This window comes from Ixodes scapularis, unplaced genomic scaffold, assembly GCF_016920785.2.
Source record: "Ixodes scapularis isolate PalLabHiFi unplaced genomic scaffold, ASM1692078v2 PGA_scaffold10__122_contigs__length_95168666, whole genome shotgun sequence".
NCBI lineage: Eukaryota > Metazoa > Arthropoda > Arachnida > Ixodida > Ixodidae > Ixodes > Ixodes scapularis.
The window spans coordinates 79,875,006-79,890,235 of NW_024609836.1; the positions used below are offsets into that span (position 1 = coordinate 79,875,006).

A 15,230-nucleotide genomic window follows, 5' to 3' on the forward strand; every position below is an offset into this window, starting at 1 on the left:
GACATAAAGAAACTAAACAAATATTGTTAAATTTTTGCTGATAAGGGTGACCTTGCAATCTTTCAAGGTAAAGTAAACTGTTAGAATAACGTGGCTTTTGTCGCATAAGAGAACTCGCAATAATTGAAGTAAAGGTAAGTTTAAATAATTGAACAAACTCAAATAAAAAATAAGCCGTATAAAGTGCGTTAATGAACGAAGCAATACAGCTCCTTCTATTGCAGCGTCACCAAATCAAATGCGAGAGCGGAAACACAGAACGTCTAAAATTATTATATTTTTCGTGTAGGAGATATCTTTTGTGCACACTGTCAGCGCAACCGAGAGAGAAACTGTCTGGAAAATGGCTGGGCGTCCGACGTCATCCCTTTGTTCATAGCAAGACGTTGCTGTTGCTCGAAGAGCTTGGCCGTTCAGGGTGTTGCAATTGACCTCTCATTGTGTAGAGCAATGATTGTGTTGAACGAATGCTCTAGGCAAAGTGCGTGTATGATCTCGAAGAAACGCTGCGAACAAATGCTTGGCGGAGATTTTAATATATTCTTACGAAGAAAGAAGTCGAATATTATGTAGCCAGTCTTGTGGAGCCCCCCATGTTTTGCAAATTACTATCTCCTCATCAACCTGGCCATTTCAATTTTTGCATGTCTTGTAGATTTTGATTTCCCGTGTCGACCCAGATCTTCATTACTGCAAAGAAACCACTGTAATGTTGAACATAACTCTTATTACAGGGAAGGTATGTCTTTACACACAAACAAACAAATGTATACAGAAACCCGTTCATACATACACGCACATTCCCACATGCACACACGCACACACACGCGCCCTCAAGCACCCCCCAGGGGGCAACTGCGACAGTAGGTGTTTGGTGAGTTGTGTTACCACGGATCTCGAGCAATGCGGGTTCGCCAACCCACGTCAGACTGTGCGTGACATTCCCGTGTCTAGGGAAAAAAGCACCCTGATGGTTGAGCCAATATCGGGGTAGGTTTCGACCCTTCGGACCTTTGGACCCGAAGGGTCCAAAGGTCCGAAGGGTTTATTTTGGCCCCTGTTTCTCAAAGACATGTGTCCTGGTAATGCCCGACCAAGATGATTCAGTCAGTCGCCTTTCTTCACCCCTACACTCTTTGTCTTTTCACTCCCTCTCCTCTTCTTTTCACCTTCACCTTCTTTGGCGGCAAAGGCTAACCTTGGCTGGCGATGGACCTCTGTCTTGATCCACACTTGGGTATAGTTTTCCGGCAGCACTGTTAAGCAACGTCTCCAGCAAAACCCCAATTGTTATGGTGCGTTACCTAACCCCTTGTTGGGCTCTGCGGTGGGTGGTGCCCAGCGGATTTCGAACACTCTTTTCCCTCTTATGGCGGCCCTCCTTTTCAAATCCCGTTCTGGCACGCCGTTAAAAGGCGCTGTCCTGAACTCAAGGCTATTGAAGAATAACCTGAGGTAGAAGCCTTTACGAAGTTTTTCGTTGTTCATTCCCTCAATGAAGAAAAATCTGTCAAAACTATCACCATTTGTTGTGGCCAATGTACTTGAACACCTTGTAGGGTTTTCCTACAGGGATAAAAAAAATCCACTCTGGAGAGCTCATAAAGTAGGTTGATACTAAAAACACACAGTGAAGCACTTCTGAATGCCTACCATAAAATGATTTTATCCCGCCGATGAACGGACAACTGCCCGGAGGCGAAATTCGCCCGAAAGTGGATAACGGTAGTCGGCTGGTTGTGACCTAGCCACGTCGGGCTACACTTTGGCCGGATTCGAAAGGCCGAGATAAATCGAAAGAACGGCAGGGACGCTTTTGAGCAAATTCTGCATTATCTGCGGAAATAATAACGATATCAGACTATCAACTTCGACGGTGTTGATTTTAAAATGCAATTCCCAAGCATCCATCGTGCTTTTTAGAGAATATCAAACATGACGGTCGGAGCTGGTGATCTTTGTTGTGACGTCACACGTATGAACCACGGTCGTCTCCGCGTGCTCTCTAGTGCTGCTCTTGTTCGAGGATTTGGGAGGCGTAGGGATTTTTCGTCCCCTCAACGAAAAACGTCTCGAAGACAGACGGATATGCGGGTTTGTGAGAAAAGAAAACTTCGCAGCAATCTTTTGGCTCCTCCCCCCCCTATGTCATAACACAAAGAATATTTTTGTTGACAAGTTTAGCGACGGATGTCTCGGTGCTCGGTGGCACCCGAAAGAAATGCGACTGACTCCGTGTCACGGCAAACCAAAAAGAATGTTTATTCCCTCGTGGCCCTGCACAAGTCACGGGCCCCACGGCACGCGCGTGCGTGCCTCGCTTATAGGAAGCGGGAAGTTCAAAAGAGGCTCACGCCACATTACGGAAGCAAAGATTGCCACACTGAGGCACAACGCAGACCGGGAAACGACCTACGACAACAATGCAGACTTGAGTGTCAAGGAAATAACAAACAGAAACAAATAAAAATGGGCAAACATCTTTTTTTTTTTTGTATATTTGATCTTGCTACGGCAAAACATTGAGATTCATTTTCGTTTATTTTATATTTGTCGTCAGTCCGTCACTTATTGCTCTCGCGAACAGTTTCTGTAAGCGAACATTGATAAGCAGAGAACAGGCCAGGAAACGAACTACGAGCTGGATGGCCTCTCAAAATGCCAACAAAGCGAACGTTGAGTGCCTTTCTGAGCGCAACCAACTTGAAGAAGGTGCGACCACTGCTGTGGCTACTATGTAGGTTCTCTTTGTTATCCATTTACTCATATCCTATCCCAGGTTTGTTTATAGTGAACTCCCCACATAGGGAATGTGCATTGCAGTTAAACGATGCGTCTAAGGTGGGCCGCAGGACGTGATATCCAGCAATGTCAATATTGACAAGGCACTCTGACCCTTTTATTGCCCCCACACCTCGGTATTTCTCAACACAAGGCCTGTGCACATGCCCACAGGCCTTGTGAGAATGTTCATGCCATCTTCTTTAATAGAGCACGGGGCACAGTGTAATGTAAAAATACTATAATAAACGAAGTGATGTTAGGTGCCGGATCTCTCCCGAAAGCAGTAGTAAGATGATGCGAGCTTGAGGGCTTTCGTGCTGAGCTGGGCACCGTGCAACCTGCATTGTTCACGCTCCGAGGCGTTGATGTCCAAGAAAGTAGGGGATGAGAGGCCGGGTTGGTACGCTTCTCGTTTGCGGCGGTTAATTTTCTGATGCTAAGAATTTTCACATCTGCGGTCAAAGTGTCGTGAAACGCTGTTTGTTTTTATTACAGAGATATTATAGCGGTATTACAGGGATAGCTGTTAGAGGGACACTTGGCGGTTTCGCGCCGTCGACAACACTCAATATATACGCAGGCTGTTTTCGAAACTCCCCTAAAATGTTCCACGGGCAGCTGATAACAATACACCAAGCAAGCAAGATAATTCATGCATGGTCAGTCAAGCACTCGCCGACGTGCAATTTAGCAGTGCACTGGAATAGGAGCCCACGTGACTCAGAATTAGCACAAACAATCTCGGCATATACGCAAATAAAACTGTGTTTGGATATTACGATGCATTATGTATCAGAAAGCAAGGGGAAAGCACATGGATTTGTGCACCTGACAGGTAAAGAGTTTTATTTTCTAAACAAATTGCCAAAAGAATGGTATTAATGGGGTCTCTTTATTTCAATAAATCATCATTTGGGAGTGCACTTCGTCTTGTTTGCTTCCTTATTCCTGTTTATTCGGCGCATTTTGTTGAGCACGTGCGACTACTCGTACCCAAGTAACATACGAAAACACGCTCCCCTCTTAAGCAGACACCTGAAATGCTCTCTACTGAATACATCCTCATTGGTTCCATGCTGATGCAAATTATTTTATTCCAAAATACAATATATACCCTTGAGAAAGAGATTATTCGTACACAGGGCAGAAGCTAGGCGGGGATGTTATAATCGCTGTTGAGGTGTCCCTAGTCTCACAGAGAAGGTACTTCCTTGATTCACATTCAGAATGCGTTTGGGTGCATAGAAATCGAGGCGAGTGACGGTTTTCATTTTTTAATTGGTACGAAATATTTTCCACCTCTTTCAGATCAGACAGTATTCATTGAGCATTTTGACGAAATCAGTAGGCAAATTAATTTCGAGAAGTGCCGTGTCCAAATGTATGCCGATTTTAATCTAACTGGTGTGGAATGGTCAATGCCAACTGTGAACAGTGACACTATAACGTCTATCAACGCATATTTTTTGGTATCGTTTATAAACTTCTGTGGTTTTGAACAGCACAATACGATTAGAAACAAGTTTGGAAATGTTATGCGTCTCGCTCTTTCTAATATGCCTATTTTAAGTTTAAATCAGGCCCCAATCCCTTTGTTACAAATTAATGGTTTCCATCCACCTTTTATTCTCGAGTTTTCTCTGCCGCACAAGCCGCCTGAATGTTCCCAAATGCTGCAATGATGTTCCTAAAGACCGGCAATGGGTTCCTAAATGCTGCAATTAGCACTCGATATTTCCTACATGGTTTTCTACTGAGTTACGAATCAGCCTCCGGAAAAAAAAGATATTTTTCACTGACTTTTCAAGAAGTCCGGTCCTTTTCTTTGGTATGAAAAAATCTGCATATTTCGTTTCCTAGTAAAAAAACTGTTTAATCGTGATAAGCGTCTACACCAGGAAAGCATAGAAAACGGCTTGAACCGTCCACCAAAAACATTTTTGAAATTTATGAAACAGCACACGCGTGAGACCGGTCGTAGCACCTGCTCGCGTATTGGGACAGATAATACTCCTAGTTATCAGTATTCACCTGCTGATGTTGCAAATATTTTCGCTGAATATTTTAGCAAATGTTTTACTGTCTGCCAGCAATATTTTCAACGTGGTGACGAACTGAGATACTGTCATAACTATTTATGTTCCATGCATGTCGATTCCAATGAAATCGCTCAAGTGATTAGAAAGCTGAAACCTAACTTCTTGAGTGGTGCCGATGACATACCCAGTTTTATTATCAAAGGTTGCAGTGAACTGTTCATTCCGATTCTGAAACATACGAGGTGTGATCAGAAAGTTCCGGGACTGATTTTGTAGCGTAAAATGAGAGGGCTGCCCAGTGATGCGCGCTCAGTGAACATCTCGTTATACCGAAGGGCGCCGCTCTGTGAACATTTAGAGCTGCGTTTCACGAGTTTTCGTGACCACGTGCATGGGCACAATGGTGATATTATTATAGACTACAAACCAGAGCGAGAGCGAACATCAATTTTGGGTTAAACTCGACAAATATAAAGCAGATACCTTCGATATGATTCAGCAGGCTTGTGTAAAAAAGCAGTGAATTTTGCTAAGTTTTTTTAGTGGCACTCGCGCTTCAGGAACGGCAGAACATCGCTTGAAGACGAAGAGTGGTAGGGCGACTTTATCCGACCTCTTCTTGACTTCGGTGACGTTCTGCCATTCTTGAGGCGCCAGTGCCACTCAAAACACCTCGCACTCCTCACTTTTTTTTTTCTTTACATAAGCCTTCTAAATTATTTTAGAGGTCTCTGTTTTATGTTTGCTGAGCTTGACGTAAAATTGATGTTCGGTCTCGCCTTGGTTTGCAGTGTATGGAAAGATCGCCATCATGCTCGCGCATGTGGTCAAACAAACTAGTGTAGCGCAGCTCCAAATGTTCACAGAGAGACGCCCTTTGGTTTAATGAGAATCGAAGGCTCCTTCCTTCGACTGCTGAGCGCGCATCGCTGTACTTCCCTCACTTCCTACGCTACCAAATCAGTCCCGGAACTTTTTGATCACCCCTCGTATATTTAATCTTTCACTCAGTTCTAGTACCTTTCCATCACTTTGGAAGAAATCGGTGATTGTTCCGATTTTAAAGAGTGGTGAAGCATCTCCTGTTTCAAATTATCGCCCAATTTCCTTGCTTTATGGTTTTTCAAAGGTTGTCAAGCTTGTCATTCGTACGCGAATGCTCTCTTATTTCCCCCAGAAAATATCCATTTTACAGCATAATTTCATGTCGATAACCATGCATTTTACGGCATGTCGAGACTAATTTGTGTTCGTTTTTAGAATTTTCTGCTCCACTTGTTATGAATAAAGGACAAGTTGATTCAATATACTTCGATATGACTAAAGCGTTCCACAAAGTCAGTCATCCATTACTATTGCGCAAGCTGTTTTCATTTGAAGTGTGTCATGAGCTGTATGAATGGTTTGACAGCAATCTTTCGTTGCGCTCTAACACTGTTCGCGTTAATTACATTCTCCGAACTTTTTTTTTTTAATTTCCGGTGTTCCTCAGGGATTAGCCCTGGGCCCTTTGTTGTTCCTGATTTTAATAAATGATACCGTGCCTTGTGTAGATACGTCTGAGCTATTACTTTTCGCTCATGATTAAGTCTATCTCCTCCGAAATGACGTCTAAGAGGCTCCAACGTCACACCTCAGCTGTCGCTGTGTTTTACCTTGTCTCCAGGGAAGCCCAGGGATATAAAAGTGATGGCTGCGACGGGGCTGTGTGGTTCATGGTTGCCATACAGTGACCGTCGGACCCGCTGTGAGACGCACTCGTGTCTTAGTAGCGGAGTCGGACAGTGAGTCGGGCATCGGTGGTGCTTATAGTACCGGCTGGCTTTCCCTGGGCCGCTCCACTGGCTGTACAGGTTGATGGTTTCCTTTATTGCCCATTAATTTGCAATTGGAATTTCCAAGAAATTTCCACTTGATCCAAGGATCCAGTTCATTTTATTTTAAATTGGCTTTAAGTCTGCGGTGCGAAAGCGGGAGCGGACTAGAGACACAAAATTTTTCTTATTTCTTTAGGTCTCAACATATCACATGTGTTTTACCTTACCGGTTGCGTAAATGTTACCGATTGGTTGTTCGCCTTCGAATATTTAACAAATCAATTCTCATTGTGAGCTCATCACAGTTTTCATTCTAAAGAGCTCTATCAAGAGGCTCTAGAGCGCCGATATCGCACATTAGAGAGTTTCATATTAGCGTAACCAAAATCTTCGCCTATAGAAAGAAACAGCGGCTGTATCAGTGCGCTTGCGACGGGCCCAAAGTGGTGTTTGCGATTCGCGCATGGTGACGACCCAATCTTTTTCTGTATACGCAAGCCATTTAAATATTTTATTATAAAAGTGAATATGGAACGATCAATAACCCACAAGTGCTCGCCAAATAAAAAAGTATTTTTAATAAAAACAATTTCAGGACATTTAATCACTTATAAATTGCGAATGCGAAAGCATGAATGTCGTTCTTCTGCTCTCTTAGTTAGAATGCAGTGTACTGGCGTGCGGCCACGTTTCGCTACTGCCGAGGTTGCGGCCGCCGACGATATAGATCCCTCGGGCGCCGCCAAGTTCCACGGCGCCGAAAGGAGCAGACGCGGGCACAACCGCGTCTGCTCCTTTCCTGTATACAAAATGTGCATACATTTTGTAGAAACTCAAAGACCATTATAAAAATATTTATAACACACTGAGTACAAACATATTGCTGTATGCTCTTCGAGCAAGTTACAGCGCTCATATTTATTTAACTCCCAATTTATTTGCCAGTTACATAATGTCCTAGCGCCGGCAAAACTAGAACGCGGAAAAAGAAAAAAAAAAGAAAAAAAAAGGAATCCTATTACCAGAAAATCACGACAAAAAAAATAAATCGAATCAATATTTTGTACCATACAATCAAGCTGCTTTCATATAACTTCTACATCGCACTGGTTTGCACGACTAAAAGTTCCTAATTGAGCTGTACTTTAAAGCTTGAAATTTGCAGTAATTATTACTTCTACAGTATATTCAGTGATCGTACAGAGTTTATAAGATAAATATGATTTACTTTATATCCTACCAGAAATCATCATTTCACTCTGGTTTCAACTATTTAAATAAATTCCATTCCGTTACGAACCTATTAAAACAATGTCTTTATGACGTCTCTTATTTCGCGTCATTTTTATTCTGTGGAAAGATTTTTTTTTTTTTTTTTTTTGGGGGGGGGGAGGGGAACGGGGTTGGAGGGGGGTCGCCCTTGCAAGGGTTTAAGTGAGAAGTGAGTCTAGGAGCCAAGTGAAATTTTTTTAATGACAAGTCAATCTGGCAGGTGTTGAATTTTGTGCAATATACCAAGCTGCTGCGCACATTAGAGGCGTCTTAAACAAGAGCACATGAATGAAATGAAAGCGATCTATGCGCTCCAGGTCACAAGCGGAAAAAAAAATACAACAGCACCATGTGTGTTTTTTCGATGCAAGACTTTATTTAGTCTAAGTGCCTTCTCTGAAGTGTCTTCCGGCTGCAACTGCAGGCATCGTCTACAGAATCAGATGCCGCGGACACCTTGTCTCCCTGAAAGATTAATGTTGGTTATGACTAGAGACTCTTTAGAATATTAGACGTGTTGTAGTCACTCGCACCCGCATAATCCAGTACAGAATGTTCACAGCTAGGTTTCGTATAGCGTGGTATTACCAAGTATGTCGCTTCTACACCAACGCAGGTGGTGTGCAGAAATCAAACGTTGCTTATTGGCATGACTACAAAACACACAAAACATTGCTCCTCAAACCAACGCTTTTAATAGCTTAGCATTTGGGTTCTTGCTAAAGTGTAAGCTTAAGTGGTTTAAGGGACACTGCTACCATTGTAGTGATAAACATGACTGCAGTCTAATTGATCTTGATCGTGCACTCTCACTGTATGGAGAATCGTGGACTGCCAAAAATTGCCGAAGGATAAGGGCAACGATTTCAAAATTTTGTGGGACTAGCATTTTAAAAATTGGCGCGGATAGCATGCCGGTGCCTGTATTTGAGACACAGTGTCGATGTATAGCAGCGAAGTGAGCTGAATGAACTCTACCTCGCTGCACCCTAAGTCTATTCGCGATGAAAGTAAAGTACTGGACACAAACAGGAACAGACGCGTAAGGTCTCGGCGAGTTCAGACTTGTACTATTGAAACTTGTAGTATTAATAATATTGCTAATAATAATAAACTTTATATGCGAAGCAAGATGCACTGGGTGTCTCACAAGGCTAGGAAGTAAGGAAAGGGACCCTACGCGTGAGCGTCTTCAAGCCAGCCAAACAGTGGCTTATCCGATGATAGCGTTCTTCTAGCAATATTAAAATCGGCGTGACCTTGCGCTTTCGGCATTTCGTTATTGGCCTCATCGGTTTGCAGCGTCGTTATAAGGTAAAACAAAAGAAGGTAGAATATTCTATCCTTTATATGTTCCCAGTCACGCTTGCTAGTTCATGCTATTTACAAATTATGATGCGCAGCGTTGCTGTATTGGGAAATCCCCGATCTATGTGGAGGAGAGGGTGTCGAGAAGCACATAATTTGGAGAGGCGTTCCTGGTAGTGCAGCGTAACCTGAGCTGAACGAAACCATTTCAAGTGTTTGTTCGATAAAAACAATGAAATGAATAAAGAAATCCGATTTGTTGACGCATTAATGGCGCTTTTAAATTTATATATTTGAGAAATCTGGACAAAAGCTTGAAATTGCATTAACGCTAAAAAAGGAAAGAGGACGTTCGGCTTTCGTAACAATTGCAAAGTTGTCTAAAAAGAAACGATTAAAAAAAAAAAAAAAACTTTCCACGTGCGATAATTAAAAGAGAATATGGAACAATTCCGCCGGAGGTAGAAATGATCAAGTGCTCTTGGAAATTGGAGTTATTTGATCCTTTGACGCATCTAACTGGGCATCACTCACTGGCAGTTTTCCTGCCTCAAGGTGACAAGTACAGATTTATTACGCTTATTACACCGATAGATTGGGTCGTACAATAGTACATTTAAGATTTTTTTTTTCTTTTTATCACTTCTTTGAATATTATTTTCATTTAGTTCCTGAGTTTAACACCAGATGTAGAGGGTGTTTCCGGAAACGCGGGAAAAATCGCGCCTGCGAAAACCACTCGTTGCACCCAAAAAAAGGTTGATGCCGTAGTGGTCTGTGTAAAAGTTCCCAAGAAGGAAAATTATTAGCGCTCAATATACTTGGTTAATAAAATAATTTCGAGTAAATAAATTGTTAATTATTCATTTTAAAGGCGTGGTTTCGATTGGAATATGACTTGGCATCACCGAAAACTACTAAAAATACACACACGTTACCATGATATAAGGCACGCGCAGCATTTTACGGCGTTCCGAAGAAATGCTCAATCTGGTCGCGTTTGTGGGTTTCGGTTACTTATCGAAGCGCATCTACGCGCGGGCAATCCCGCCCCCGTGTCTAAAACGCTCAACGTGCGTGCGGCGCCACGCATCGCCGTAGAAGCGGCCAGATAGGAAAGCCTCCGGACTGACACGTAAGGTTTGCCTTTCTGACGCCGGTGCCAGCGTGAAGACGCACCTCCGATAAGAAACTGAAACCCACAAACGCGTCCAACTTGAGCTTTTTTTTTCGCAACACCATAAGATGCTGCGCATGCCTCATATCATTGTAATGTAGGTATATTTATTAGGTTTGGTTGACGCCCAGCAAGATTTTAACTGAAACAATCACCTCTAAAATCGATGATTGACAACATAATGATCCAAAATTAATTATTACCCAACTAGTATATTAAACGCTAGTCAGTTTTTCTAATGGGTCTTTGACATAGACCGGTTAGGGCATCAACTTTTTTGACTGCGATACGCAGCTTTCGCAGGAGCGATTTGCCCGCGTTTCCATATGCACCATCTGTATTGTCGGGTTTGATTTTTACGCCAGTAATATTTGTTTGAAGAATGTCTGCATAAAATTGAGTAACTTAGATGTGGGGCCCCCTAAATTAATTGTGAGATTGAAGTAAGTGGTGCAGATTCGTGTATGTTATTCTTTCATAGCCACCGATACCGTTGTTTCTGATACGCAGAAAGGAGCACCACAGCGTTCCAGAGCAAATAACGGGTAGCAATAAAAACAGACTTCAGTCCTCCCTTTCACAACAGAGCTGTGAGTCGTAACATTAATTGTGCTGACCTGAATAAACAAGTTTGTAGTGAATAGGTCGGTCTAAGAGCTCTACTATTCGTAACTTCATCGAAATGGGTGTAGCTGACATAGCCCCGTCAACTCAGTAGTTTTTTATTTCAAACACCAATAGAAGGTTATATCATCTCTGCTAGTAGACGTAAGAAATGTTTAGTCATTGTTGCCAAAAACGATGCGGTACGTTAGGCCCATGACTGCTTGCATCTCGACTTACCAGGTGCAGGTAAACACTTTTGTTGGCATTCGCCTAAAGTCGTGTAATACCCAACCCTGCGACAATCTTCCTTAAGCCCAACTGGATAACATCCCTTTGTACTGTTGTAAACGTAAACAGTAAATGATTCTCCAAGACATTCAGGGGGCGGCCTTTCGCAATTTGGATTCAGAGCGTCATCGTCAATGGGGGGCCCTGCACAAATAAAACAAGAAAAATAGGTCTCAAAGACGTTTAGATTTTTCTGCACAGAAAAGTTGGTGTTCGGTTATCGAATTCAGGCCTCAGTTTTACTATTGGCAGCAATGCGCCCAAATATGTTTTTTTCGTCGCATTACGCCACATCCTCCGGCTGTATGATACGGTTCACTTCTTCGCTCGATAATGCTGACAACCTGCGCGAATGTTCGTGTGGCAGGAGCCGTACCGAGATTATCCGCTGGCCCTTGGATACTCGGCTGTAGTTTACAATAGGTTGAAACGAGAAAAAAAGTTTAATAACAGCGACCTCGAGGAGCCAGAAATATACAGCTTTGACGTCATGTTGTGTTCGGTATAAGAAATTCATAGGCACCAGTGATTATGTTTGCAACACGCTTAGTCACTAAAAGCGAATTAAAGGTGTGCTCACTTGCGTCCGTTCTACTGCTAAAGTTGAAATATTTTTATTTTTGACATAGAGCACGTATTTTTACTCAAGGCAGTTTTATTTCTTGTATAAAAGGGGCGTGAAATTATGTTCCATGCTATTTTGTACCACAGCAGATTCCCACCGTACACCATGACCTATTTATTCTATCTCAAAACGCTACTTATCTACTGAGAGCGTTTTTAATCCACGGACTTTTCACGGGCGCAAGCGTGTTTTTTTTTTTCTGTCCTTTCTTTTTCAGGCTGTAGCTTAATATGGCCACACTCTTGACATAGTTCTGGTAATCTTCCCGGGTTAAAGCCGTCGCGTGTGGCTTACGGACTGGACATGAACACTGCGTCAGCGTTCAGCCTGTACTAAGATAGAATGAACGCATCAGTGCCAGATCGAGTCAGGTCTCATAATAAAATACTGCTTGACTTGTTGGAGCAGGATCTCGTTCGGGTCGCATCTATTGCCCTCTTTAAGCTCGATTACAGCGGATAAGAAAAAAAATACGAGTGAGCGTATAAAAAACAATTGTGAGGGGGCTTTACATCTTTTTTATAGGGCCCTAATTTTCGGTCCTTTTTGCATCCGTATAATTCTCTTTTTTTATTAACGGGCACACACACTGATGTTGCTCAGCGCGAGAGACGTGCACCACGAAGAATGCTAAATATATGAACTATGAAGTGCTTTTAAGCGTTTAAAAATTGACAGTTTAAATCTGTGGATACATTTTCATGCATAATAAAGCGCACCAAAAACAGAAATTCTCAACGTTTCAGAGGTCGTTTTTTTACGACTTCATCTCTTTCCTCTAGGCGACATTAAAAACAAATAAAAAAGAAAAAAAAAGATCTTGGTTGCAGAAGATCTGCCACACAAATATATGGAGCCAAGTTGTGTATTTAAAAATGCCTTTGTATTAGGGCTGTGATAGTGTATTCACTTCGACTGCAAGGCCGGACGAGTAGGTAGCAAATGTGAGGCACCCAAATGTTTGAGAATCATGGCAGACACACTGGACAAAACTACAGATACTTATGAGAGTGTGTCACAGCAGATCGCTCTACGGGGCGGCGATGCTTCGTTCTTCCTGTTCCATCATTTCAGACAGTTCCTCTTATAAGTTTCTTCACAGAAATAAAACAGTTTCCTTGGTATCACAATGAAAGACAACGTAATTGTTTTAAAGTTTCATTACTCTCGGTTTGTATATTGCAATGTAGTTATTTTAACACCTTTAATAAGAACAATCATTTAAAATTCAAAACTAGGGCAATGCTTTCATGTCTTCTGATTGGCTACCCTAAAAAATATTATTGCGAACAATAATCTTGTTTTCTTTGGGGTCCCGTTTTTGCGCTGACCTTCATGAATATTCGCACGGTTCCGGTCAAGTATTATTAAAGCAGGCTCTTTGGCGATTCTCGTCAAATCGCCACGTGAAGCACCTTTGCTGGAGGACACCAAACACATAATTTATTTTCAAATGCGGATTTAACACAAAAAGCTACAATTAAAGCGCTGAATGACTGTTCAGAACCTAACTTTTTTAACTGTAATACACAACCGTATCTTTCAATTCAGCGCCCGATTGCATTATTTTTCCGCAAAGTTTAGTCCGTTTCGCTCAGGACATTTATTGAATAACCCACAACATGTTACTGTCGTCCCGAGTTGGAGTCGAAGAATTTGCTTTTGATTATATATTTGCTATATGGGGTAACCCCAGAAGAGTTATATTAAGACATAAGAAACAAAAATGTAGTAGCGATGTTTCAATGTAAATTGAACAGGCGTGTCGGGGTGAGTCTTTTTGCTTTGTTTTGTGGTGCAGTATTTGAGCTGACCTATATTAATATCCGCACAGTTCCCCTCGGATATTTTTAAAACCAGCTGTTTTGCGTCTCCTGCCACCTAATCACTGCAATGTAAAACGGCTCTAATGGAGGAAACAAAATATATAATTTATTTTCTAAAGGGCCATTAAATTATTTAAAAAACAAAACAAATCAACTTTATTGGCAGTATTAGCGGGCCAGCAAAACACAAGCCTCTGCCCGTAAGTCAAAAACAGTCCCCTAGACGGATTAAGCTGTGTACCGCCATGCATATATATTATTTAACGGTTCACTATATCCCATATTAGCAATTTACCTCCTAAGATGCTCGTAGCTGCATCATGTACTGTTTCTTTACGTTTCTTTGGTGAACTGGGGCAGATCACAAAAAAGGCTACAAATAAAGCGCTCAGTGACAGTTCAAAACCTAGGGCCTTTTACTGTGATACAGTATTATTGTTTCTTTTCAGCGCCAGGATGCATCATCAAGATTTAAAAGTTAGAACTTTTTTCTGTAGACAATGTTTTAGTAAATTGCCGTGTGCGTTACTGCTTGTGTGGCAACAACTGCTTTTCAGTAAATAATAGCTAGAATTGCTCTTAACTCCGAGGTAAGGCATTTTATCAGAAGAAATATTACGAAAAAGTCATGAAAAGGCACGCTTACCCATCTGCGCCTCGACCACAATGGCGTACGCTAGTGCGACGAGAAAGCAAAGAACTGCAATGTTTGCCTTCATCTTGGAGGATAGATGTCGACGATGCTGTTGTCTGGAGGGGGATGTTCTTATATACCAGTCCGCCAGTGAAGAAAGTCCATATCTTAAATTTTGTTTTACTTTATTCGAGACATAGCAACTCCGCCCACGCCCATTGTTGTCAATGTTAGTTAGAAATGGAAAACATTGTTAGCAATACCTCGCGGTGTGTTTGTGAAAGGGGAAAATACATTGTTTCGTCTACTATGAATTGTAGGTAGTGCGTCATACGTGACGAGAAGTTTGGAGGGTTCACCTTGATGACGTAGTACGTATTGGTTTGTTTCACCCGACATTTTATTATTATATTGTGAATTGCCATATAACGGTTCTATACGACAAAGTTGTTTCTGAGGCTATATATCATACAGGTGCGAAGCGTTTAGTTTGAAATATAAAATAACAAAGCGCCTTGTTGCTTGGATTCCGATCTCCAGGTTCAAGAAGCTTAGCACGGTCTAGTCTCCTAGGCCCTGCGTCACTTCAAGAACGCTTTTGTTAATCTTTTTTAACAACCCTTTTATTTTTATTGTTTTAGGACATTTGACGCCGGAATGGTTGTGTTCAGTCCAGGTTACAAATATAAAAAATATACAGTTTTTTTAGTATTGTTTGCACGTATTGCATGAAACAATGCTCCAAGCGACATTGGAGAAGTCACTATGTTCAAAAACAGTTTCAGATACTAAACTTAATTTTGAGTTGACAGCAAATTTTATTAACACTCAAATTACAGGTACTGGAGACTTGA

The 15,230-nt window shown here is 41.9% G+C and overlaps 1 protein-coding gene across 1 annotated transcript; it reads right to left on the minus strand.

Annotated features, from left to right (window-relative positions):
* Positions 1–11,208: 11,208 nt before the first annotated feature.
* LOC120845194 lies at positions 11,209–14,461 on the minus strand. The gene is made up of 2 exons (XM_040217000.1): positions 14,389–14,461; positions 11,209–11,435 (listed from the first exon to the last, which is right to left on the minus strand). Exons 1-2 carry the CDS (start codon positions 14,459–14,461, stop codon positions 11,209–11,211), a joined length of 300 nt encoding a protein of 99 aa, XP_040072934.1.
* Positions 14,462–15,230: the final 769 nt, after the last annotated feature.